Consider the following 27,810-nt stretch of genomic DNA (forward strand, 5'->3'; position numbering starts at 1 on the left):
TGAATAAAGAACATGAACAGATAATTTACAGAAGAGAAAATTATACTTAGCAAATAAACATGGAAAGGTTACAGCTTTGACAGCTGAAATAAACATTAACAACATTATATGCTTACTAAACTAGAACAAGTTAAAGATAAAAGCCCAAAGCTTTCACATTCATGCATTGCAGATAATGGCTTCAATACCCTTTGGAAAGCCTTCAGAAAATTTCAAGAACCATAATAATCATCTTACTTCTTAAAACAGCAATCTACTTCTTATACATTTATCTAAAGTAGATAGTCCTTTGAAAAGGAACAGATATGTGCACAAAGTGTTCAATTCAACATTACTTATTCTGGTGAAAAATGTAGACTCCTTGAATTTCCAACTTGAGAGAAATATTAATAATTAATCATATGGTGTCCATTTGATGAGATATTGGGCAGCCTTTTAAGTGAATGCAAGTCATGCCACAGCAAGTGCCTGTGGCATATGAAAAGGAGTATTAAACTTTATAGATACTGTGATTGTAACCTAATAAACTTTGTGAGCATTAGAAATGAGAACCAGACTGAAAAAATATTACTTTATTAAGTTGATGCATTATTTGTGATATTCTTTATACTGACAGTTTTTAAGTGAGTCTAATAAAGAGAGTCTGGAAAAAAGAACATTTTCTTAAGCTTTACATATATCAATAGATGATACAGTGAAAAAATATTGAGTGTTAGCAACATGAGTCTGTTTCCCAAAGATACTGTGGCCTTCCAGAACAGCCAGTATTCTTAGCAGGTTACTTTTCATTTCAAATGTCAGATTTTTTTTTAAAAAAGGAGATTGTAATTCTTATTTCCTGGTTTATGAATCTTTCTTCCAAAAATTATTGGGAAATCTTATGCAAAATGTTATAAATAGGAGAGGAAACAAAAGTATCCTCTTAAAAATATCATGACATTCACATTTTAAAGCATGTAGTTGAACATAAGAAAATTTTATTTTCTTATTCATAACTGGTAGATACAACATTTAGAACAACTTTTGGAAAGTATCACTGAGAATGAAAACAAAATACAGATTCTGAACAACTGGATGGAGGCCCAAGAGGAGAGACTGAAAACTTTACAAAAACCTGAAAATGTGATCTCGGTACAGAAGACGCTTCTGGATTGTCAGGTGAGAAGGTTCACAACTCGGGCTGTTAGCTACCCCTCCTCCCCCAGGGAGCAACTCAAGCTGCTGCAGTTTCTCAGGGTTCTCCTCCAACCCCAGGTCCTTACTTTCTTATATAAAATAGAGAAATGTCCATGTGGTTTTTTTTTTGTTTTTTTGTTTTTTTTTTTTTTGATGAGCAGAAAAAGGTATTTTCATGGTTATTGTGGTTCTTAAGAGACTTGAATGTTATTCTTAAGAAAAAAATGTTGGGAGTTCCCTCGCAGTCCAGTGGCTGGCATTTGCTGCTTTCTCTGCTGTGGCCCGGGTTGACTCCCTGGTAGGAAAACTGAGATCCCACAGGCCGCATGGTGTGGCCAAAATTTAAAAAAAAAGTTGCAAGGGAATTTTGATTTAGATGTTTTCCAATATTTGTGTTTTTATTAATTATCTACTGTTTACAAAGTTATTCTGGTCTCCATGATTTTCATTATTTCATTCTGTTTCTTCAGAGGACAGTGGTTTTCTTTCACCTACTGTGTAATGTGTTCTAAAAGGGGTGCTTTTTCCCTTGGAGACCCTGTCTAAATCCCGTTTGGACTGGAGCGTGTTGGCTGTGCCCTTTTATCATCCAGTCGTCGTTCTCCAGGTCACTCAGTCTATAAGGTCCCTCACCCTCCCTCCCCACTGCCCTGATTGTGTCACTCTTCTTGGGAGCCGTCCCCAGGCTCCTCGGCTTCTGCACCGCCTACATGAAGACGTGACACTCCTCACTGTTGGGTGGAAAGTCAGCTCAGACCCCAATTCTACTTAGAAGGTTGCAAAATGATACTCAATAGAATATGGGTGACAACACCATCACATGGTGTCGTTCATTTTCAGATGGTCATATCCCGTTTCTGACTACCCGCTAGCCATTTCCATTTTGTTGTTTGTTGTTGTTCAGTCACCGTGTCGTGTCGGACTCTTGGCGACCCCATGGACGGTAGCCTGCCAGGCTCCTCTGTCCATGAGATTTTCCAGTCAAGAATTCTGGAATGGGTTGCCATTTCCTCACATACAACTCCTGACTGGAAACTCAGTCCTACAGCACCCCCAACAGGCCACCCTGGGTTCACTGGAGTTCTAACTTATTCATGCCTGGGATGTCATCACCATTTTCCCGATGAGAAAACGCAGGTTGGGGGTTTGATGACTTTATGCTTGGTCCAACAGCCAGTACAGGGCAGATATGGAATGGAGACTCTATCTCCTAAACTCTTTCTACTATTCCATGATGATAAGGGCTTGCTACCTAGACTCTTCTAAAGAGTCTACTCTAGAGCCACATAATAACTGAAATATTTGTAAAAAATCATCCTGTAATTGTGTAAATTCATATTGTAAAATTTCATTGTAAAAATTGAACAGTGGCATATGATTAAAATGTCTTTTGTGTAATGTTATTTTATTATATATTCTAATGGCATTTTTACTTGAAAAGTGCATACTGCTATCTCTTACCCTTATTAATTATTTTATAATATTGCACATATGAAAACCTTTTTCCTCTGGCCTTACCAGGATATAGAAAATCAACTTGCAATTAAATCCAAAGCATTGGATGAGTTGAGACAAAATCACCCGACTTTGGAGAGTGGGACAGTGCCACTATTGGAAGACACAGCATCCAAAATTGATGAACTATTTCAAAAGAGAAACAATGTTATGAACCAGGTACTAGAATTCATTCAAAGTGTACCATTTCTTTTCAGATATTCTTCTTTTATCTTATTTGTTGTTTATTGGTAAATACTTGCTCTATACCAAAACCTGAAAAATTGCTGAGAAAAATACTGAAGTAAAGTAGAGAAACCTATTTCAAATCTCATGGGCTTTTTTTCCCCCTTCACTGGATAATTAGAGGCAAAATCACCAAATTCCCACATCCTTGGCAAGCTTGAAGTTCACTTGGTTATCTTTGTTTTGTCTAAAACACTCACATACTCAAGTGTCTCCAGCTATCCCCCAAACCCTACAGAGCAGCTAGCATTGTCTGCTGGTCAGATATACAGGAACAGCCATGAAGAAGCAGCTCAGATTGCCCACTCCAGCGAGATGCCCCGGGGCGGTGGCGGGGAGTGGTTCTGTCCCATGTAGCCTCTGTTAAGCTAGAAGCATGGTCAGCATAGGAAAAACTCCAGAGGTGGGGAGAGATGGCATGTGGTGAAGAGAGAGCATAGAGGAGTGTGGAAGACATCTGCTGATTGTGTCAAAGGCATGTCAAAGTCTGCATTTACCCCTTCCAGGAGAAGAGCACCAAGAGAAAAAGGACAGTCATCCTCAGACTCTTCAACTTTGACATCTCCCCACAATTGGAAGGAGAAACTGTCAATAGTACCCTATTATAAGTGTGTCCTTGTTTCCCAGAGAGTCCTCATTGTGGATTATTGTCATTTACTAAAATCTACTTTCAACCGTTTGTTTCAAGAGAGAATTGGGAGCAACCTCTATAAATGAAATCCATAGGTAACCTTCAGTCTCATTCCTCCCTGAGAACTCAGGCAGGAAACTAGGGATGAGCTTAACTTATCTTCTGTGAGTCATTTGTTAACGTATCTTTTGTGAGGCACTATGTGAGAGTTGGACTGTGAAGAAAGCTGAGTGCCGAAGAATTGATGCTTTTGAACTGTGGTGTTGGAAAAGACTCTTGAGAGTCCCTGGGACTGCAAGGAGATCAAACCAGTCCATCCTAAAGGAGATCAGTCCTGGGTGTTCATTGGAAGGACTGAGGCTGAAGCTGAAACTCCAATACTGTGGCCACCTCATGTGAAGAGCTGAGTCATTGGAAAAGACCCTGATGCTGGGAGGGATGGGGGTCAGGAGGAGAAGGGGACGACAGAGGATGAGATGGCTGGATGGCATCACTGACTCGATGGGCATGAGTTTGAGTAAACTCCGGGAGTTGGTGATGGACAGGGGGACCTAGCATGCTGCGGTTCATGGGGTCGCAAAGAGTTGGACACGACTGAGTGGCTGAACTGAACTGAACTGATGCTCATTGCCAAGGGTACAGTGATAAACAAGAAAATAAATTGTTCTTACCCTCAAATTACTTCAGCCTACACAAGGATACCTGTAATAAAAGGATGGAGCAACAAGTGTTGACAAGGAGATGAAGACACTGAAACCTCCTACACTACTGAGACTGTGTGTAGGTTTTTTCCACAAATGTATGCTTTCAGTTCTCTGGGGTATATACTTAAGAGTAGAATCAGTAGATCATATGGTAACTCTATGCAGCATTTAACTTTCTGAGGGAATGGCAAATGTTCCTATAGAGGCTGCACACCTTTATGTTTTCATTGCAATGTATGAGGGTTCCAGTTTTTCCCTGATCTCTCCAACATTCGTTTTTATCAAACTTTGAGGATAGCCATTCTAGTGGCTGTGAAGTGGTATCTTGTGGTTTTGATTTCTCTAATGACTGTGAATGTTGTGTGTCTTTTCATATGCTTGTTGGTCATTTGTATATATTCTTTAGAGAGATGTCTATTTAATCCCTTGTCTATTTTTTAGTTGGTTGTCTTTTTATTGTTGCGATATAAGTGTTCTTCTCTACATAATACATAAAAATTTTTGCACTTACATATTCTCAGTTGTATCAGGAATCATTTAAATGCTTCAAATTTCAACTTTTCCTAGTTATCAAAACACGTTGAAGGATAAAATACAGCCACCATTGCATTTCCTCTCACTTTGCACTTGCTCATCATTTTGGCCAAGCATGTTCCCCTTCAATTTATGCCTGCTCTGCAGGAGTAACCAGATTTAAGTGCCAGTTAACCCAGGTAACCCATTACATTTATAATGCTTTATAGTTTTCAGAGCATTTTCAGAAACACTACTTCTTTCTTTATGTTTTCTTTTATCTGTTCTGTGGATGAAAAAGCAGACTTAAGGATTAAATACCTTGCCCAAGGTCAGAAAGTGAATAGGGTGTCACTGAAATGTGAAATCTCAGATTCTGACTCCTCACTCAGTGTTTTTCCCCTGGTCTGCCCCTCTGTAGGCTGAAGGATCCATGCTGATCCTTCTGGTCTTAGGGCTTTTTTCCATTCACTTATTCTAAAACTTAACCTTCTTTGATATTTCTTATTCATTTGCCCACCTTCAGTGAATCATCAAAGCTCCACTCTGAAATTAAAATACCTAACTTGGATACAGTGGTAGAGTCCTTAGAAGAGAAAAAAAGAGATGAGCAAGCCTATCGTTGATGATTTCCTAAATATGTTTCTACTTTTTTGTATAGGTCAACGAGCTCAAGACCTCCACGCAGTCTGTTTTACAGGAGTGGAAAATTTATGATAAACTCTATGAGGAAGTGAATATGATGACAATCCGATTCTGGTACTGCATGGAACACAGCAAGCCTGTGGTTTTATCATTAGAGGCTTTAAGGTGCCAGGTGCAGAACCTTCAGGTAAATTAACCATGTCTTGGCACAGTGCGTTATTGGCAGAAAATCTCCAGTGGAAGAAAGCATAGATGTGGACACAATTGCTCTTATGTTTTCCACAGAGAAACGTGAAACAGTATTTTAAACAGCAGCATCAAAAGTATAACTTGAAATTTCAAAATGAATTACATGTACCCAATGAGTGAAACTTTGTAAATACATATTGTGAATTTTTCTTCATCTTTCATGTTCATATGATTTCACAATTTAAAGGTTTTGGTTTGGAGTGTTGGTTTTTGTTTTTTTTTAAGCATACAATCTTAAGTTCTAGCCTCAAATGAAAGAATGCCTTCTTGGTTTTCTTCTTCATATTTCTAATAATTTACGGCTGTCCTATAAAGGTTTGAGTGTTAATATTATTGTGATATAGTGGCAAGTGTCTCTGGATGAGGCCAGTTCGTTCTGAAGCTGACATACGTATTCTGTCCTCTTAGACTCTTCAAGATGAAGCTGAGAGCAGTGAAGGGAGTTGGAAGAAACTCCAGGAGGTGATTGGAAAACTCAAAGAGTACTGCCCCTCAGTTGCTGAAATAATTCAAGAGAAATGCCAAAATACTCACACAAGGTATGCTTCAAGAATGATAGAGCAGATTTTTTTAATCTTCTCAAAAAAGATAAATAAGGTTTTTTCATCTTATTAAGCCTTCTTAATCATCTGAGATAACTGGTTTCCTAATATTCTGGTCTCTCCTGCTTGGAAGGATCTAGTTCGTGTAAGATTTGGTGTTGTGAAGGCTATTGTACTTGCCTTGTACAAGTGTTTGATATAATCAATCTAGAAGTAAGTACAGCCCTAGTATAGCCACTTTCAGTGGATAGAGGCTAAATGCCCGATGTGATCCTCACAGGCACTAAAAAAGCAGGCAGAAACGGACTGAGGGGTGGCCAGAAGGGCAACCTGTCTTACTGGAAACATTATAAAGTGGAAGAAAGGGGATGTTAGAGTACCTCTCAGGAGATATTTGTGAGATTCGGAGGAATTCTTTGATGACCTGCTTATGATTGAAAGCTCCTTCTGAAGAGGGTGGCCCTGCTTAATTCTGAGGCCTTTGCTGTATGGGGTATGAAGATTGGCTCAAAGCTGATTTGCATCAGTGATGATGAGATTAAGCCACCCTCAGTGATCTTCTCCATCCTTTCTCCATGCACATTCAGCCTCTCCTGTGAACCAACTTGGAACAAGTGTTGAATAAGCGACACCACATTTATGCACCCTGCGGTGGTGTTCTGAGCTCGTGATCCAGTCTTTAGTGGAAGGAGGGGCAGAAGGGAGGGTAAAGAGGAACACAGACACATATCTGATTGCACATACAGTATTGAGACCACCCTCAAAACATTTGGTGGTGCTGCAGGTTGCTATTAAAGGGACTGGGTTGTCACCACTGCACAGACTCATTCAGTTGTTAATACAGGAATGTATCAGCTGTCGTATTGGAAAAGACTGAAGAAAATGCCACTAAAATGCCCATGGTAGTTACCTCTAGGTTACTGAGATATCAGGTGATTTTTTTTTTTTTTACTTCCTCTGTATAGATAGGTGGGTAGATAGGTAGATAATCTCAATATAGGTGTGCATAGACTTAAACATACATGTTTTGTGGAGGGTTATGAGCATATGTTGTATTTATAATTGGATGAAATCTTATTTTTAAAACAGATGGTTTTGAGACAATTTGTGACATACATAAAAATAAAGCAATTATGCCATTTTTTACCTTTTTCACCCATTTAGCGGGGTCACTGATATTGTGAAACAATCATTCTCACTTGCTTCAGGTGAGAATGTAAATATTGTAGTGTTTTCAGAAAGCAGTTTGAACATACACCTATAACCTTAAAAATATTTACATATTTATATTCTTTGACCCAATAATTCTCTTTAAAAAATCTAGTGTAAAACCAATATCTTTAAATACAGAAAAAAACCTTTGAATAAAGTTGTATCTGAGTGTTATATTTGGAAGCAAAAATTGAAAATTACTTCAATATTCATACTAAATTGGAAACTGGCAATTAAAAAACAGACCATTTATAGACCATTATGTACATCCATTTAAAATTAGGCTTATTTTTTATTAACATGACAAAATTTTTTTAAGTTAAGTGAGAAAGGAAGGCAGAATGTTATAGTCCATATTATGGATTAAAAACAAATTTTTAATTTCTACATTTTTTTTAACTTTTCAATTTAATAAAATGAAAAAAGTATTACAGAAAATGTTTTTCTTATTATGATTTTTAGTTTTTGTAGCAGTTTGACAGTACAACTCAGATCCAAAAAAATTCATACAACTAATGAATGTGCCAGCCCCACAAAATTAGCTAATTTTCATGGATACAAAAATACTTTTATTATTTGCCATTGTTTATAATCCAGAGAAGGAAATGGCAACCCACTCCTGCATTCTTGCCTAGAGAATCCCGTGGACAGAGGAGCCTGGTAGGCTGCTGTCCATAGATAGGGTCACACAGAGTCAGACATGACTGAAGCGACTTAGCATGCATGCATGCATTGGAGAAGGAAATGGCAATCCACTCCAGTGTTCTTGCCTGGAGAATCCCAGGGACAGAGGAGCCTGGTGGGCTGCTGTCTGTGGGATTGCACAGAGTTGGACACGACTGCAGTGACTTAGCAGCAGCAGCATAATTTGGTGGTATCTACTCCAAAAGTGAGATATCTAACTAGGCTTCATCAACAGCTCTAGTTATGTTCACCGGGAATCCAAAGGTGATTTTATGTTTTAGCCTGGTCCTCATGGAGACCAGCTATGTAAATCTGGGGCCTGAGTACCCCACTGCTGCCCGCCCTCATAGACAGTGTGCTAGCATCCTTTGAAGGGCACACCTGGGAACAATTTTCTCATATGATTAAGATCAGTCTGCACCAAGTAACTTTCTGCTGCAAATCAGCCTAAGTACTAAGAGAATACACAGGAAGTAACATTTCTCTAAAGAACAAAATATTATCAAGTACCAGGTAATATCTGCCATTTTTTTCCCCTCAATTCACAAAGAAATTAGTCCTATAACAAAACATATTTCTACAAAACAGTAAAACATTAAAAAATGTAGAACATAGTAGAAAATAAGTACCCTTTGCTGAGAAATAGGAAAGTATATTTTTTTAATTTCTACTTTTTTATAAGGAAACTGTTGCTTTTGTAATTAGAAAATAAATTTGACATAAATACATTTTAAATAAGGCCTATCTGAAGACCTGCTTTATGAAACAGGAACCCTTCCCATGTGGAGAAATTTTCATCAGGCAAACAGTTTGGTACTTTTCCTCACCTTTGCCTAAGAGATGTTCATAATACAATAGATATTTCCTGCCAGTCACAAATTTTGCAGATTTTGTTGAAAATTGTAAAGTCAATGAAATATCCTAACTTGGAATTCTGTTGGAATTCTGTTTATATACTGATGATAGCATTCATTTTGAAAAGGCATTCAACGGTGTCTTCTTAATTCATCTGCTGCTAGCTTAACGGATAGAGTATGCATTTGCTTTTGCTGCAAAGGAAGAGATGGATGGGGGTCCTGTTTCTTATTTTGCCCTGACAGGTGGACTCAGGTAAACCAAGACATTGCAGACCAGTTGCAGAGGGCCCAGAGCCTGCTGCAACTCTGGAAGGCATGTAACAGTGCTCACGCTGAAGCTGCAGCAAGGCTGGAGCAGCAGGAAAACAAGTACCAACAGCTCGCAAACATCAACACATCTGGGAACAACCTGGCGGAGATCCTGCCCCCGGCCCTGCAGGAGGCAAAGGTAGGCGTTATGCCCATTGGGAAAACCGAGGGCAAGACCGCCTGATGGGCAGGGCCGTGACCCAGGGAGTAGACAGGCCACAGGCAGGGAGCAGCGGGTCAGGAAAGGGGTGTGAGCGGTCCATGTGGGACACGGGCAGGACAGGGACGTGTGGGGTTGGGGCAGCCGGGCAGTGGAGCTCAGTGAGGGTCTGGCAGTGGGTAGCGGAGTCAAGGGCACCTGACCACCTCCCTCCAAGTCTCCTCTTTCACTCTAGCAGGTAAATCTCTAAGGCAGAGGCCTCGTACAAAGTCTGCAATTAAAGCAGAAGTGTACCAGCTGAATGTGGTTATCTGAGAAGCAGATGTTGAATCTCTTGATTTAGAAAGAATCATAGATTTGCCCCCATGTTAATAAGGCCTTTCTGTGGAAATAATGATTTTTAGACTAATATTTAAGAGTTATATACTTTTCTCTGTGGTTTTATTCTATTATGTTAATGAATAGCTATAGAGTAAATACTTTTTAATGTTAAATTAGGTGACCAGACACATTTTGTATCTTTTGATACTATAGGTCAAATAAATAAATATCAGCTAGAGACAAGAATTCAATAGATATGAGTCATATTTCTGATCAACTTCTATCTAATCTGTTGTTTAAAAAAAAAAGAAATTCACATAGATGCAATATTTCCAAAATCAGTTCTAAAATTGGCTTGTTCAGTGAGATTCCACACTCCCTGCATATGAATCCATTTATGTTACAAAGTCTCAGACAGAGAAAAGGGTTGGATTGATTCTTTAAATGCCTTAAAGCAGATCCCTAAAGTGTTCGATGATTAGAAATAGAACTCATAAGACTCTACCAAAGTCATCTCCAGTTTCTATGAACTAGAAGCCCCGGCTTTATTTATCCGTGGTCACTTTTAGCTCTGAACTGATACATTTCAAACTAGCACCAGTGATATGCATCACATAAAGAAGCATTAGCTTTTCTGGCTCTTTAAAATAAACAGTAGGGACTTCCCTGCTGGTCCACTGTATAAGACTGCACTCCCAATGCAGGGGTCCCAGTTTCGACCCCTCTTCAGGAAACTAGATCCCACATGCCATAACTAAAGATTCTACATGCCACAACTGAGGTCTGGTGTAGCCAAATAATAAACAAAATAGTAAAAAAAAAAAAAAAAAAAAAAGCCACACCCACAATTTCAGGGCAGAAATTCTTCTAGACGTTGGTGGAGTGGCATGAGGTGGGAATTTGTTTTGGGAAAAGAAGAGGAATGTTTTACAATCACTTTTTATCCTCCAGGAGCTGCAGTGTGATGTACAGAAGACAAAAGAGGCCTTTCTCCAAAATTCCACTCTCCTGGATCGACTCCCACAACCTGCAGAGTCCAACACCCATGTGCTCTTGTCTGGTCAAATGCATTCCCTCCAGAGAGCTTCCTACCTGGAAAAGATGCTGCTTGTGAAAACAAATGAATTTGAGGTTCTTATTTTTTCCATTCAAGTTATAGTCTTGGACACTTGCGCACTCCCCACAATTCCTAGTATCTTATGAAGTGACAGTTATTAGTGCTTTGTGGGCTGCATGTTAGGGAAACAATAGAATAAAGAAGCCCTAAACATATCTACCATTTGACACGATTCTGCAGTCATGTGATTCTTCAGTCACATTTCTTCTTTATTGAACATGTTAAAGGGATATATTTTATATACTGTTCAGATCACACAGTATTTGAATCTTCAGGTGGGGTAACTGAGTCACAGAATGGCTGCTTAAAGCATGGCCATTTGTGGCATAGTTTATTCTCTTTTTGAAAAGCCTTCAGTTCATGAACCCTCAAAAAGATGAACAGAAGGCCACGGAGCTCCAGTATCACACAGTGGGGAAAACACTTAACTAGCAGGACTCTTCTATATGCCCCTGTCAAGCAGGTGGTCTGTTCACCCCTGTGAAGGCTTAGTACTTTACCAAAGGCACAAAGCAAATATCAGAGATGTTCTGGATATTCAAGATAATGAGCTGATAATGAACTCCTTAGGGCTGGAAACAACTTGAACTTTTATCACAAGGCTCTGCTTGCTTCTGTTGTAGATGCACATGAAAATTGTTTCTGATGAAAACTTCTCTTTTTCTAGTTTGTTCTATCACAGTTCAAGGACTTTGGGGACCGGTTGGAATCTTTAAAAGGTCTCATTACACATGAAGAAGAGAATTTGGATAAACTCTACCAGCAAGAAAAAGAAGGAAATCCTGACTTATTCCTGGTATTGCCAATGTTGGTTATTTCTAAGGACTCAGGCTCACCATAGGATAAAAAAAGTGACTTACTGTCATGTTATAGAATCTATGTGCATCCTAACCCTTGAACAACAGTCACTGATGTGTCATTCATTCTTGTCCTATTTTCCCTAGTGTCTAGAAAAGTATGACAACATAGAGATCTATTCTATTTTTTTACACTTTAAATATATACAATTATTTGTCAATTATTTCCCTTTTTAATTTTTAAATTTATAATATAATTTTTAAAGATTACTTTCCATATACAGTTTTTACAAATATTGGCTATATTCCCCATGTTGCACAGTATATCCTAGAGTCTATTTTAAACCCAATAATTTATCCTCCCCCTCCTCTGCTCCTGTATTGCCCTTGGCCCTGCCACTGGTAACCTCTGGTTTGTTCTCTTTATCTGTGAGTCTGCTTCTTTTTTGTTATACTCACTAGTCTGTTGTGTTTTTTAGATTCCATGCATAAGTGATATCATACAGTATTTCTTTCTCTGACTTACTTGACTTAGCATAATGCCCTTCAAATTCATCCAAGTTGTTGCAAATGGCTAAAGTTTGTCCTTTTTAATGGCTAAGCAGTATTCCATTATATATGTACCATATCTTCTTTATACATTCATTTGTTGATGGACACTTAGGTTGCTTCTGTATCTTGGCAATTGTAAATAATGCTGCTATGAACATTGGGTTGCACGTATCTTTTTGAATTTGTGTTTTGGAGGGTTTTTTTTTTTTTTTTGGCTATACACCCAGGAATGGAAATACTGGGTCATGAGATTTATTTTAGTAATATGCCTCAATAATTTCAGTAAACTTTTAAATCTTAAAGTCTTTGCTAGTTAGTTTCTGTGAACTAGAATAATCTAGCAATTGGATGCTGTGATTAAATGAATTTTTCTGGTTAGTAGAAGATCAAAAAGTAAAATACTCTATTAAATTAATGGTATTTTTTCCTTCTTTATTACCTTAGTAAGTTTAGTATAGTTAATATAAATGAATGAAGAATTAAAGAATTCTGGATCTTGATCCTAAGGACCAGTATTCAGAAATTACGAGTCAGCAAACTATGGCATAAGGTCTGAATACAGCCCCCAGCTGGTTTTGTAAATAAAGTGTCACTAATATAGCCATGGCCTTCCACTGTTTATGTACTGTCTATGGGAGTTTTCATGCTGAATGTTTGCCACAGAGATCGTATGGCTTATAAAAGGCTGAAATATTTATGATCTAGCCCTTAACAGAAAAAGTTTGCTAACCCTGACCTAGACTCTTAGAGCAGAGTTGTGTAGTGAGAACATGGATATTGTGAAGGATGTTTGCTGAATACATTGTTGACCTAGAGGCTGTCCCTAGAATATTGTTTTAAAAATAAAATTTTGGTGAGTTTGCTTTCCTGTGATATCACCATAATATGGATGTTTAAGTATCATGCTTTGCTAGGGTTATTTCAGGGATTGAATTTTCATTTACTTTGTAAATAAATTGCATGATCTGTTGAAAGTCAAGTTGTTGGCAGACTAAATGGGACTTGAAGGTCTAGTGTGGATCCTTTTAAAAAAAAAAATGAAAGCTTATTTCCATCTTCTTCAAAAACAGGAATCCAAAATCACTCTCTGTTTCCTGGGCTGTTTTGATTCTGGCCATGTGTGCAGCTTATTCTAGAAAAGTCACAGAGTTGACAGGTCTAGGTTCAGGTCCAATTCTGACACACACTAGCTGTGTGACTTTGGGCAAGTCCTTTACCTTCCCTCATCTTTGAGATAAGAAAGGCCTTTGGGATTTCTGAGGCTTTTCCACCATCTAGGTATCTTAATGGCATCCAAAAATCTGGAATTTAATTTCTTTTTCATAGAATCATGTGCTGGCACTGACAGCCCAGTCACCTGATATTGAGCATTTGAACGAAGTGAGCCTCAAGCTCCCACTTAGTGACATGGCTGTGAAGACATTACAGAATGTGAACAGGCAGTGGATCCGGGCCACGGCCACGGCGCTGGAACGCTGCAGGTCAGAACGGCCAGCTCTTGCCTTCTGTTTCAGTTATGGTAGAATTGACAGTTGAGCGCAGTAATGTCATTGTTATGTGGCTCCGTTCTGTTTTTAAACCTTTGCAGTGAGCTTCAAGGAATTGGACTGAATGAAAAGTTTCTTCATTGCTGTGAAAAGTGGGTCCAGCTTTTGGAGAAGATAGAAGAGACACTCAAGGCAAACATGGCTGACAGCCTCCCCGCTCTTCTAGAACAGCAGAAGACGCATGAGGTAAATAAACCCATGCTCTGCCACTCTGTCCCCCTCTCCCTGGGGCGGTAGTCAGGGGATGAGAGATTTCAGTAAAAATACGCAGAATACCTATCAATCTTCAGTCCCTAAACACAGAATATATGTCTTTAAGCAAATTCAGTTGTCGGTTGATCATTTGCAAAACTCACACACATTTCATAAATTTCCAAATTTTGTTTTGCTACTCTGTTTTATTAATGACTAAATTCCTAGATTTTTCTGCAGTAGATGGAACTTCTGGCATAGCGTTGGTTTCTTAGAACGTGAACATGGTACCACTTTACCAAGAGTGTGTTAAAATACTTCAACTTCTCTTTGTATTTTCACTGCATAGTTCTATAAAGTATTGAGGCACCTGGTATAATTATAATTGTAACGTAAATAATTTTGCAGAGGAGTTTCTCCATACTTGCACTGCTGTATGCTTGAAAATTCTTCTATAGGCAGATCCTGCATTTCCAAACTACGCATGATTAGTGTTAGGATTAGATTATAGTTTACTATAACTTTTTAATGTAACTGATTGAAGTCTGCATTGTTACATTAAGGTCATCCACTGAAAATGAAATCTGAAAATGAAAACTTTGAGTTAGTTCCTGAACAGTTTAGTTTCTTCCTTTTCAAATGGATCTAATAGCATTTACTTGAGTCCTAACGTGAAGAAGAAGTGAGACGATGCATGTTTTACTCAGTGCCTCTCAAATTGAAGGAAATGGCAGCCCACTACAATACTCATGTCTGGAGAATCCCATGGACAAAGGGGCCTGGCAGGCTACAGTCCATGGGGTTTCAGAGAGTCGGGCCTGAATGAACGACTGAACACAACAACAACTCAAATCGAAAATGCCCAATAAATGGGTCTTAGATGTAGTTATTATTACACCTATTTGCTTCTAAGATTGTATTCATAGGTGCAATGATTAAGCCTTTTTTGCATTTAGGCTCAGATCATTTGAAAATAAATTATCTCACATATCCTCTGTAGACTTTATCAGGAAATTCATGAAAACAGTTTTCACTAATATTTTACATTTTAATTCACGTACAGATGTTAGAAGCTGAAGTTTCTATAAACCAGATAATTGCCGATTCTTATGTCACCCAATGCTTACACCTCCTGGACACAGCAGAAATAGAGAAAAGGTAAGCTCTCCAGGATTCGTGATGGCTGTGAGAATGTGGAAGGCAATGCAACCGGACGGACCTTCCACCACATGAATCTTAACATCAGTGCCTGTGGCCATGTGATTGAAGAGCGCTATGGGGCCAGTCTTCTGGCTGTATATTAGGACAAAGTCTTGCTTCATGGCCATAAAAACATCAGGGACCCTTTTCCCTGTGGTAGAAGGGTGGGCTTAGCAGATCAGATGATTTGCAAACGTGTGTCTGCCAAGTCCACTTAACTAACTTTTTTATTCCAAAGGGTTCTTTTATAGTATGTTTTCCTCTCTGCCTTCAGCCTCATGATATTTTGCTATTAAAAAATACATTTCAAAGTACTGCTGTTCCCAGCAGGTGGCTATGTCACAGTTGTGAAAGAAGAGACTTCTTTCTATGCCGTGCACGTGGGGCGGGGTCTCTGGGCAGTTCCAGTCGGGCTGAGCAGAGCCCCTCAGCCAGCCCGGTGGCACTCGCTGCACCTGCTCACACCGTCAGTGCCTGCCAACAAGAGCCCAGAGTGGGCCTGGCCTCCGGAATGACTTTTCCACACGTCTCCACAGGCATTCGTTTCCTCCCCGTCATTCCCATATGCTTCTCAATCTTCTTTTGGCATAACTAAGAAATACAAACCCCATTTCTTCCTAGCTCTGAAGTAATAAATTCAAGCCAGTTTCAAGATGATTAACTACTTTTGATCTGATTAGTACAGCAAAGCATGATTTTTCCCATAATAAATAAAAGGCCCTATTTCTCACATGAAGGGTATTATTTATCTGGGAATGAAATAGTTGAGTAGTTGCAGAAAGCATGTTCTTTATTGCTGAAATTATGAAGTGTACAACCCTCAAGTAATCAACAATGTTACAAGGGACCTACCTGTTCCTCTGTTTGCCATTGACCCCATGTTTAGTTTTCCGTAAAGCACTTGGCATAATCTGTGTCAAAATAGCTTGTTTGAGGTCATGCATGTCAGCAAAAACCAGGCCATGTGCAATTCTCTTCTGCTCAACACCTTTCACCAACACACACACCACCCCTGCTCCAGCCCCAAATTCCCCATCATGTTTAAGTTGAATGGTGCTCAGATCTAAAATAGTCTTTCTAGGTAAAAATGGCAAATCTGAGTTCCTATTACACGTTGGTAGTTATTTTTTCTACACATGGATGTCAGAATTCTCTAACCATGTATTTTCCCCAAGACCGGAATTTGTTTGGAAGTTCACGAGGCTCAAAGAGCAGTGGCAGAGCGCGGCCCAGGGCCTTCGGCAGAGGAAGGGCAACATCGATGAGCTGGTGAGGCAGTGGCGGTCCTTCACCACCTCCGAGGGGGACCTGCTCCGCTTCCTCGCCGACACCAGCCACCTGCTGTCCGCAGTGAAGAGCCAGGACTGCCACAGCCTCCACCAAACGAGAAGCCTGATCCATGAGCTGAAGGTAGTGTGTACCCAGCAGCAGTGTGGGAACCACAGCGTGCCTTTATTTGGAAGATGTCTGTTCGCTTCAGGGTTTGTGTTTTCTCTGATGCTCCAGTGTGCTGTCTGCAGTGGGGAGGCCAGTTGGTCATGGGGACCTGACTCAGCCGTGTCTCAGCCTTGTGGGGTCAGAAACCCAATCTTATCCATTCATCCAGAAATAGCGAGGCTCTCCTGGACTGTGGGCACTGAGGTGGACAGGGGATGGGCAGGGGGAGTGCAGAAGTTTGGGGTGACAGACCTTTACAGCCTTGTGCTTCAGTTGTGTCCAACTCTTTGCAACCCTACGGACTGTAGCCCACCAGGCTCCTCTGTCCATGAAATTCTCTAGGCAAGAATGCTGGAGTGGGTAGCCATTCCCTTCTCCAGGGGATCTTCCTGACCCAGGGATTGAACCCTTGTCTCCTGTATCTCCTGCATTGCAAGCAGACTCTTTACCATTGAGTCACTGGGGAAGCCTGACAGACCTTTAAGGCACTGACAAATATATAAATTATTACCACAGTAGTAGTTTATAGCAGGACTCCTGCTTACTTGTTTTTTTAAAAAAAAAATTATTTATTTGGCTATACCAGGTCTTAGTTGTACTCGAGATCTTTAGTTGCAGCCTGCAAATTCTTAGTTGCAACAGGAGAGATCTAGTTCCCTGACCAGGGATCAAACCCAGGCCCCCTGTATTGGGAGTGCAGAGTCTTAGCCACAGACCATCTGGGAAGTCCCAGATTCTTGCTTACTCTTGAAGGGCAAATTCATTTAGACAGCAACATTTCTAATCTAAAAGTTGCTTGATGAACGTAGGACTTAGAACAATTAGTTGGCGATTCCCAGGGCATGTTCCATTGAGCTAGCGAATCATGCGTCACATTAGAGGGACAGTTAAACAAAACAAACCAGCACTCTTCGGAAGTCCTGTGCTTGCCTCATTTGTTTATCTAGGTGTCAAATATTAATTGAGTACCTGCTTTGTGCCGGTTACTGTTCTAAATGCTGGTTATATTGTGTGGACTGTTAGAAGACCTCTGCTCTCATGTGGCAATCAGACAAATCAATAAACAAGAAAATACTAGTTTGTCTGATTGGTGGAGAAAATCGGACAAATTGAAAAATAAAGAAACTATCAGACTGCAACATGACATATGTGGGTCATTAAAATAGGGCCGATGATGAACTAAGTGGCTGCTTTAGATTGGGTAATCTCTGGGGAGGCGACATTTAAACTGGAACCTTAGTGATAAGAAGGAGCCAACTGTGCAAAGAGTTGAGGGTTGGGGTAGGAAGCAGTTCAGACAGAGGGAGCAACTTTCCTGAGTCCCTAAGATGGCAACAATCTTAGCAAAAAAGAGGAAGAAAGAAGGCTCATATGATGGGTGTAGCCAGTAGGCAGCAGTGATAGAAAATGAACTTGAGAGGTAGTCATGGAGGAGCATTTTTTGAGAGAGGCGTGACAGCTGCGTAACAGTCTGGATGTAATAGGAAGCTGTTGAAACTGCAAGAGGAGGCCACATGATATGATTCGTATTTTTAAAGGTCCTCTGGCTGCTCTGAGGGGGATGGATTGCAGGTAGGGGTGGGGTCACAGAAGCAGGAATCTCAGTGTATTACCTCTGTTTATTGCAGCATCACAGCGAAGAGTTCTTATTCTCTTACACAGTTCTGGAGGTTGTCAGGGCTGTTAGGCGAATCTTGGCAGGGGTCTCTCAGGCAGCTTGAGTCAGATGGCGGCTAAGGCTGGGCTCGTCGGAAGGCTCCCTCACTTTCATGTCTAGTACTTCAGCTCTGGTGTTGGAAGAGTCCCTTGGACTGCAAGGAGATCCAACCAGTCCATCCTAAAGGAGATCAGTCCTGGGTGTTCATTGGAAGGACTGATGCTGAAGCAGAAACTCCAGTACTTTGGCCACCTGATGCAAAGAGCTGCCTCATTGGAAAAGACCCTGATGCTGGGAAGCATTGAGGGCAGGAGGAGAAGGGGATGACTGAGGATGAGATGGTTGGATGGCATCACCGACTCAATGGACATGGGTTTGGGTAGACTCTGGGAGTTGGTGATGGACAGGGAGGCCTGGCGTGCTGCAGTTCATGGGGTCGCAAAGAGTATTGGACATGACTGAGCGACTGAACTGAACTGATCTGAACTTCAGCTCAGACAGCCAGGATGTGGAGCAGCTGGGGCTCCTTGGGCTTCATTGCCTGCAGACTCTACACGTGGTGGCTTCCAGTAGCCGGGCTCCCTACATCTGGCTCATGGCTTCAAAGGTGCATGTCCCAGGGGAAGGAGAGCCAGGGAGAAGCTACACCACTTTTTAGACCTTGCCTTGGACACCAGGCACTTCTGGTGAATTAACAGCCATCCTCTGTTAATCAAGGCTATCACAAGTGCCCACAGGGGTTCAAGAGGATGGGGTAGAGGTACCACCAGTTGATGGGGAAGGGCAAGGTTCTAGAACAGCATGTGAGGCTAGTAATATTGTTGTGGCCATTCTGTGGAAAATACAGTCTGCCGTAACTGACTAGGCTGTTTCAGTGGTCTTGGTTAGTTGTTAGGATGAAGAAGAAAAGGGTGATCAAAGTGAAGATAACAAGGCTGTTTGTCGATGAAGTTTACAGGATGTGCTTATGGTTTGGATATGGCAGGTAAATAAAAATCTAAATCCAGGTGACTCTAGGTTTGGAGGTTGAGGAATCTTGGTGAATAGTGTGCTGCTGACCAGTCAGGGGAGACTGGATGAGAAGCACATCTTTTGATGAGTTCAATCTGAAATGGCTAAAAGATGCCTATGGCAGTGGCTATGTCAGCAATACTGAATATTAGAAGGACAAGTGTGGAGGGGTAGTGTTCCTTGAATTGCAATTTTTTTTGCATTTGGTTTTCATGGGGTGTTTTGTTTGTTTGTTTTGATTTTTCGGTCATATGGCTTCTGGGATCTTCGTTTCTCAACCAGGAGTTGAACCCAGGCCCTGGGCAGTGAGAGCTTGGAATCCCAACCACTGGACCACCAGGGAATTACCTCTTTTTTGCATTTGGGCTATCCTAAGTATTGTTGAAACTATCTTTGTAAATAAATGCTCAATTGATTTTTTTTTTAATATCAGTTTCCATTTTGAAAATGCCTATTTTATGTCTCCCTTGAGAAATTTGAAAATAAAGGAAGTCTTAATTACAACAGAAATAAAAGCCATTTTTTTCTTCTGAAACCAAGTGCTTTGGAAATATGAATCAGTTGTAAAGTTTTTACTTCATTTTTGTAATATAAATACTTGGTTTCAGTCCCTTTTAAAGGAAAATCTATATGATATCCAAAGAGAATTTTTAAAAGCTATCCCATTAGGGCGAACACTGATGTGTATAAAGTGTTTAAGTGCTAAAGTACCTTTTTTATTTGTTCTCTCCCTTTTAAAAAAAAAAATCATTTATTTATTTTGAGTAACTAGTAATTATCAAACATTATAGTTGTATAATATTGAGAAGTAGAGAATAAAATACAATTATTGGAAGACAATTTCTTTATATTGTGTTGGCCTCTGCAACATATCGCCATGAATCAGTCGCAGGTACACGTATGTCCTCTCCTTCTTAAACCCCCTCCCATCTTCCACCCTATTGCATCACTCTAGGTTGTCACAGAATGCTGGTTGAGCTCCCTGTGTTACACGGCAAATTCTCACTTGCTCTCTTTTTTACATACGGTAATGTATTCTGTAGCATAATGTACACATTCTACTCATGTGGGTTAGGAGTAAGCTGACTATACCATAATGGTAATAGGTTTTTGCTCTTAGTATCAGATCTAATACTCCAGTCATTTTCTTAATACTCTTGAATTCATTTGTCTTGTAGACTTTTATTCTGTGAAGTGTATTTTATACACTTCTAATCGGTATACTAAACACCTTTTAACAGTGCTTGGAAATTATTTTAAGAACACATCATTTGGTGGTATGCTGTCTACTCAATTAAAATATCAGCCTTTGATGTGAATGAGTGTGTGTGTGTATTCTAACCAGGTTTGTTTAATTTATATCTAGTTTAACATTTAAGAGAGGCTCTGAAGGAAATAACACAAACACATGCAAAGAGTCATATTTTGATCACATCAAAGGCTTAAGGAAATTACTTTTTTTTTTTCTTTTTTTTTTAAGAATAAAGAAATTCATTTCCAGAGGTGGCAGACTACCTATGCATTAACCTTGGAAGCTGGGGGAAAGTTACTGAACACAGCTAACCTGGAAACTAAAGAGTCAGTTAACAAGAGAATCAGCCAGCTTCAGAACAACTGGAAGGACACAAAACGCCAGCTCGGAGAAATGATTAAACAGTTCCAGAGCACTGCAGAGGTAACTCAACATTTTCTTTTCCTTTCATGGTATTTAAATGTAGTACATAGAATTTTTGTTTGCTCTGCAAAGATGGCAATGATTTTAGGAAATCACCATGTTGTGGGTCTTCCAAGGGACCTTAGGTCGGGTCCTGCTGATCCACAAGTCATGCTAATTACCTATAATAATAATATAACACTGGAAAAGCTTAATGTTAATATCTAAATACTTGAGGTGCTATTTTATATTTACCTTCATGAAATAGGAAACTAACTTATGTTCAACGGAAGTTGAGTAACCAAAGCTAACGTTCCACATGTAGTCTGTCTTTGAGTCTAGTATATGAAAATATAGTGATGCTTCAGCTTTCTGCTACCTTCAAAGAATCCACTTTTCCATATAATTGAATTTCCCAGATAATTTATGATTATACCTCTAAAAAGCAACATGTTTTCTTTTAAGTGATTATTAGAAAAAGCCTTAATTTTTTTTTGTATTAAAAAATCCCAAGTTGCTCTTAAGAACTCTGAGCTGCTTTGAACTTAACTCCTGCGCTGTTGTGCTTTTTCAGTTCTTATGTGGTTTGTATGGTTTTTCTTTCTTTCTATTTAATGTTAAGCTGTCTATTTTTACTTTTTATTTCTCTGAGAATACTTACTCCTTATAGCCCACTCTTTTCTCTAATCTGTTGTGTGTGTATCAAAACCAGATAACCAAGCTTGTCAGAGATATTTTTTCTGAATAAAGAATAAATATGTGCTGAGTTAGGGCCTGGACATCTCTCCTGTAAATAAAGTATCTGAATTTTATTGGTGTACAGACTACGTGAAATTCGTTAACTCCCAGACCTTTGTTGAGCATGTGCATGTTTATAAATGCAAGTGATGGTTTGGTGGAAGTGAAAAGGACTCACAGTTTTGTTTCCCCCTTCACTTTCTTCTTGGTTATGTTCCAGAGAGTTGATGTTACTAGTTTAAGTGGCTTCTCCTTAAGTGAGGGTTAGCATACAGTTGGGCCAACCCAAGGATATTTAAGTTATCAGCACTGAAGATAGTATAGTGTTTGAGTCTGTGTTAGTCTCCCTTTAGTAACTTCAGGAGAGTAATTTTAGTAATATCAGGAATAGAAATTTATCCTAATGAATTATAATCTCCCTTGAAAATAAAGGCAGAATTGAAAAAAAAAATACAGGCAACTATTTGTTCAGTAATGTAAGGTTTAAGGAAAGATCTATTATGAAAGAAAGGCATCCACAAAGGAAACTTTAGCCTTAGATCGACTCACTTTTTTTTAAATTGGAGTATAATTTGTTCCCAGTGTTGTGTTAGTTTCTGCTGTCAGCCATGTGAATCAGCTGTGTGTATGCCTATATCCCCTTCCTCGCGCTTCCCTCCCACCCTGCTCCGTCATCCCAGAGCACTGTGCTGAGCTCCCTGCGCTACACAGAAGCTTCCTGCTAGTTACCTGTTTTATCCACGGTAGTGTATGCATGTCAGCGCTACTCTGTCAATTCATCCTACTTCTAACTGTATGCACTTGGACCAGTCAGTTTTCTCTGAGCTTCAGTTTTCCCATTTTAAATGCGATACTAACACTTGCCCTGTCTGTCTCCTAAGCTTCTTGTAATTAGAGTGAGATAGTGAAGTTGAAAAAGCTTTATACTCCAAGCAGGAGGTGGCAGTCAGAACAGTGGTGAGAAATAGAATGAAACTTGACTGTGAAAGGGTCACTAAAGCCAAACTGTGTCTAGAAGCGGGGAGAGAGCAAAGGACGGCATTAGAAAAGAAGAGAAGAAAAGTGGTTGAGTGCTTCTGCTTTTCAGTGCTAGCAGAGTGTATGGCCAAGACTGGAAATGTTAAAAACTAGTCTTTCCAATAGCCTTTGAAATGTGAACTTTTCCAAAATTAAAATAGAAACAAGTTAGCTAGATCAGAGATATGGGGAGGGAGGAAGAAGTATTTCCAAGCAAAAAGTAACCCACTGGTTGAGATGAGCCACACATAACACTGCAGAGAGGCGTTGAACATCCTGTCATCCCAGCTGCTTTGTTGGCTAAGACAAGGACCTGGGTGTCTGCCTGATTTACAAAGACACATTTAATTGAGCAATTACATGGATTAAATTAATTATCCTTTTCCTACAATTCATTCTTAAACAGAAAAGTACTTACCAATTTTAACACTGTTTTCAAATAGACCTGGGACCAGTGTGAAAAGAAAATCAAGGAGTTGAAAAACAGGCTGCACGTTTTAAAGGCACAAAGTAAAGAGCCTCTTCCAGAACTTCACGAGGAGCTCCACAGAGAAAAAGAACTGATTAAGGTATTGAGATCTGAAGTAGCGTTCAAGATAATCACTCAGCTGTTTTCTGAGAAGTTGAAGTGTTTGTCTTTCATTGTCTGTGTGAAACAAGTTTTCAGGTCCACTTGGAAATATTTTTTCTACCTTCTCTGTAATACACCATGCTGGTTGCTGAAACAACTAAAATCCATGCTTTTTGAGATTTGTGTGTGAAGGCTAGAAAGATTTTTCAGAAATTCTTCTTTTGGGGGATTTTGCCCTTAAATCGTCCTTCTGTTTCTCCTCTGTAATATAAGATGTAGCCTCTGAGATTACATTGAAAGCTCTTCCTTTATCAAATGGCCTTGTGTTTGAAATTAAAGTTTGACTGAAGAATTCATTTTTTTAAGAGGACAGTAGTTGGGGGTTTTGCTCAAATACAATGTTTCTGTAATATTTTCCAAGCTATATTCTGCCCAATGGATACTACACTAGCAAAAATTCCTGGGTATGTCAGGGCTTTGCAGAGGACAAGGCAAACTCACCAATAGGAATTTGGACCAGTTAAGTTTCCAGGTTAGGAACTCTCTCCTCTTTCCTTTCTGCAGATTTGATGTTGGAAAGACATACATAGCCTAATGGAATATAGTTTAATTTCTTTTTCCTTCCTTTAGTGATTTCAGGGATCTAATTGAAAATAATTAGGAAGAATTGAGTAGTGTCCTACTTCAAGCTGTACTGGAAATTAGTGTCCTCCTGCCTGAACCTTTTTTCTTCATTGTAAAAATTTCTAACATGCAAGAAAATTTTTAACAAATAATAACAAATAATAACAAATAATATGACAAACTGCCATGAAACCATCAGCCAGCAGAAAAATAAAATATTACAAATATAATTCAAATGCCCTGTATGATCTCCAAGGTATTCCCCATCCTCAGTGTTATCCACAGTCCTAAATATGGTGTTTTACCATTCTTATGCATTTCTTTATCATTTTACTACATGTGCATGTAGATCTTGGTGGAATGTAGAAGTATTACTTTTGTTTTTAAACTTTATGTAAGCAGTACCATTACTCTGTACTTAAGTCATAAAGATATACTTCTACATTTCCTTCTTAAAGTTTTCAAATTTTACTTTTAAACTTACAGAGTATCTTTATTCACTGAAGCACTGATTTTTGCTTTGTTCCTATAGATGCCCATTATCCTGTAGTCCATTTACTGATTAGTCCAGTGTCCAATATCAGGTTTCCATATATGCATGGTTTAATTCCTGGTTCTCTGCTCTGTTTCACTGGTCTGCCTATCTTAGCATTTATACCAAATTATCTTGAGTACTGTGTTTTATTTGAATAGATCTTCATTTCAGATGTGGTGTATCCATCCCTCATTCTCACACGTGAGTGTCAGTGTCCTTGGTTCTTTGGTCTCTCACATCTTTTAGAAGCAGTTTGTCAAACTAATGGGAATCCTGGTAAGAGTTACAGTGGAGCTGTATTGAATTTAGAGAGTAATTTGGAGGAATTTAACATCTTTTTGACATTGAGTACTCCTATTTTCAAATATGGCATATTTCTCCTTTTAGTCATGCTGAGTGTTTTATAACTTTCTTTATGTAGTATTGTACATCTTTTGTTAGATTTATTTCTTGATGTGTTACTTTTAAAACTATTGAAAATACTTTTTCTAATTATATTTTTTGTTTATACTGATGCCTAGAAATGTGATTGACTTTTCAGCATTGATACTATATTTAACTGTCTTGTTAAACTCTTTTATTAATTCTGATAATTGTGTCAATTCTTTTGGAGGTCTATGAACACAGTTACCATTGGTGAATAATGACTTCTTTGGTCATTTTAATTCTTATACTCTGTTCTGTCTACATTGGTTAGTACCTCCAGAGCAGTATTGTAGAAGCATTGATAGTTGGCTCCTGTGTGTCAGTCCTAATTTTATTTTATTTTATTTTTTTAAGAGTCCTGATTTTAAAGTGAATGTTTTTATTTCACCATGAAGTATAATTTTTGCTGGTCATATTTTAGTAGATGCCTTTATTAGGTTAAGAAGGTTCCTGTCTATCCCTGATTTTCAAAGTTTTTATCATTTCTATAGCTTTAAGTTTGGATCTAGACTTCAAGTAACAGACAAGAGGACTTGGAGTCCCTCTGAGTTGACACATAGATTTTCCTCCCATCAAGTCTAGAAACCTGTGCAAAACATGAACCACAAGCCCATGTTTGGTTCAGTTCAGTCACTCAGTCGTGTCTTACTCTTTGCGACCCCATGGACTGCAGCACGCCAGGCTTCCCTGTCCTTCCCTGTCTCCCAGTTTCCTCACATTCATGTCCATTGTGTCACTGATGCCATCCAACCATCTCATCTTCTGTTGGCCTCTTGTCCTGCTGTCAATCATATTTTATATGCTAATTATAAACTTATGAAAATTATTATCCTTATAGTGGGCATCTATGTTCACAAAACTTGTCAAATGATTGAATCCATGGGATAGTTTTATTTTTTAAATAATGTTTATTGAAATATAGTTAATATATAATATGCTAGTTTCAGGTGTACTACACAGTGATTTGACATTTGCATACATTATGAAATGTATCACCATGACATGATCACCATGATAAGTGTAGTAATCATCAGTCCTCATACAATATTATTACAATATTATTGACCATGTTTCTTATGCTATATATTACCTCTCTGTGGCTTATTTATTTTATAACTGGAGGCTTGTACCTCTTCATTAAATATTTTTAGAATAAGTAATGTGGTCATATGGTTCAGGATTTGAAAAGGTATACATGAAAACTTCTTTCCCATCAGTTTCTCTCCACTGAAGCAGTGTTACAAATTTGTTATATTTTCTTCCAAAGATACGCTATGTATATACAGACCAATACATACATACATACACACACACACAAACACACACACGCTCATTTTTTGATCCTCTTTTTACCCAGATGGTAGTGTAGGGAAATAAGACTTGACAATCCCAACAATAATTGAGTCCACAGGAAGGCTTAAATGCTGCTGTGCTGTGTTAGAGTTCAGTCAAAGCCCGTGCAGTACACCACTTTCTGTAGTCAAGTTTCCCATCACATTGCATATGAATAGTTGGAATTTCACTGCAGAACCTGCTCTCATCCACCTTACTAGAGTCGTGAAGCTTGAAGTAGGAAACGGAAATTTAAAGTGATGGTTACTCCTCTGAAAAAGATGTTATTTCTTAAATCTCCACGCAACCTTTAAAAAGAACCCTTTGAACCATTTTGTTCAATGTAAGTCCTGTTGGCAAGTTACAAAATCATGCCAGTGTAGCTTTTAGAACTCTGAAAATCAATCAGAATTAATCCATTATTATTGTTGCCACCCCTCAGACAGATCACTGATGTAAATGAAATACTCTTCTTTCAGATTTCAATAGACAGGTGTGAATAGAGAACCCTTCAAATGTGCCAAAATGCAGAATACGGGAAGCCCACTCAGAATCTGGAGGTCTCTTGAGTGTTTGGGCTGTTTCATTTTACCTTCTCTCTCGTGAAAGTAATTATCTTGATTAAGTCCTAGAATTCAAAAATGTTTTAATTTGACCAATACTTCATTTAAAAAGAAAAAATTGTTTCCAGAGTCAGAGGAAATTTTCTGCTAACCCATCTCTGGCAATCATTAAGAAACAATTTTTCCCCCCTTCAATTGTATTTATTCTTTTTGAAAGTTAACCAAAATGATTCGCTTAACAGAAGCTGCCATTATATGATTGCCAGGTAGCAACAATGCATTTCTTAAGGTGTTTTTAAAAATAGGGAAATTACATTTTAGACAACATTCTGTAACACAGTTTCAGAATTAAGTGTATGTAGGTGAGAGAGATTGTTCTCACCTCCAAAAATACTTTACTTTCCCCTAAATAAAGGTAAAGACCTACTTGACTTTAACGTAGAGCTAAGTATAGAAAAGTCTGAAATACCTGAGGAAGTGAAAATAAAGGTAGAAAAGAGTTCTGCTTTGAGAAAATAGGTGCTGAGGAATTGGCCAGCCACAACCGCAGAGGCTGGCCCTGGGCTGTTTCTCATTCAGAAGGTCCCGCCCCCTTTCCTGGCCTCCCCTCCCCCAGGGTCCAATCAAAGGATTAGCCTCTACAGGTTTGGAAACAACAGCAGCTTGAGTTGAAGAGTTTTCTTTCTTTCTTTTTTCCCCCCCTTTCTTTCTTGTGTTTAAATGCAGGAACTAGAGCAGTCTTTAGCTAACTGGACTCAGAACTTGAAAGAACTTCACACAATGAAGACCGACCTAACCCAGCACGTTCTGGTGGACGACGTGATGGTTTTGAAGGAGCAAATAGAGCATTTGCACAGACAATGGGAGGACCTCTGCTTAAGAGTAAGTCAGTTAACTGCAGGGCTCGGCTCCTCTGAAGTTTATTGAAATGTCTCGGAAGGCCAGACAAAATAGAAAGGAGCTTAATTTCATTGAACCGGGAGGCCCTTTTCAGTTGCAGCCGGGGCTGGCGCTGTTCCTTGAGAAGGCAGCAACAAGGTTTAACAGATCTGACCTTTTGTTTCTCCAGCACTCAGTGCTGGAACTTTGCACACTCC

General features: G+C 39.2%; 1 protein-coding gene across 7 annotated transcripts in view; it reads left to right on the plus strand.

Annotated features, from left to right (window-relative positions):
* The window catches only part of SYNE2 (spectrin repeat containing nuclear envelope protein 2), a 317,663-nt gene that overhangs the window by 250,245 nt on the left and 39,608 nt on the right, over positions 1–27,810 (plus strand). For 4 of the 7 annotated variants that reach the window (XM_065941349.1, XM_065941346.1, XM_065941351.1 and 1 more), the window contains exons 84-97: positions 1,003–1,158; positions 2,698–2,850; positions 5,426–5,596; positions 6,067–6,197; positions 9,197–9,401; positions 10,695–10,874; positions 11,528–11,656; positions 13,536–13,690; positions 13,798–13,942; positions 15,012–15,106; positions 16,324–16,561; positions 20,734–20,928; positions 23,106–23,231; positions 27,440–27,595. In XM_065941349.1, the coding sequence (XP_065797421.1) occupies positions 1,003–1,158; positions 2,698–2,850; positions 5,426–5,596; positions 6,067–6,197; positions 9,197–9,401; positions 10,695–10,874; positions 11,528–11,656; positions 13,536–13,690; positions 13,798–13,942; positions 15,012–15,106; positions 16,324–16,561; positions 20,734–20,928; positions 23,106–23,231; positions 27,440–27,595 (2,235 nt within the window). The remainder of the gene's footprint in view (positions 1–1,002; positions 1,159–2,697; positions 2,851–5,425; positions 5,597–6,066; positions 6,198–9,196; positions 9,402–10,694; positions 10,875–11,527; positions 11,657–13,535; positions 13,691–13,797; positions 13,943–15,011; positions 15,107–16,323; positions 16,562–20,733; positions 20,929–23,105; positions 23,232–27,439; positions 27,596–27,810) is intronic. The other 3 variants (XM_065941347.1, XM_065941350.1, XM_065941352.1) reach the window with 1 other exon arrangement.

This window comes from Muntiacus reevesi, chromosome 7 (genome assembly GCF_963930625.1).
Source record: "Muntiacus reevesi chromosome 7, mMunRee1.1, whole genome shotgun sequence".
Classification (NCBI taxonomy): domain Eukaryota; kingdom Metazoa; phylum Chordata; class Mammalia; order Artiodactyla; family Cervidae; genus Muntiacus; species Muntiacus reevesi.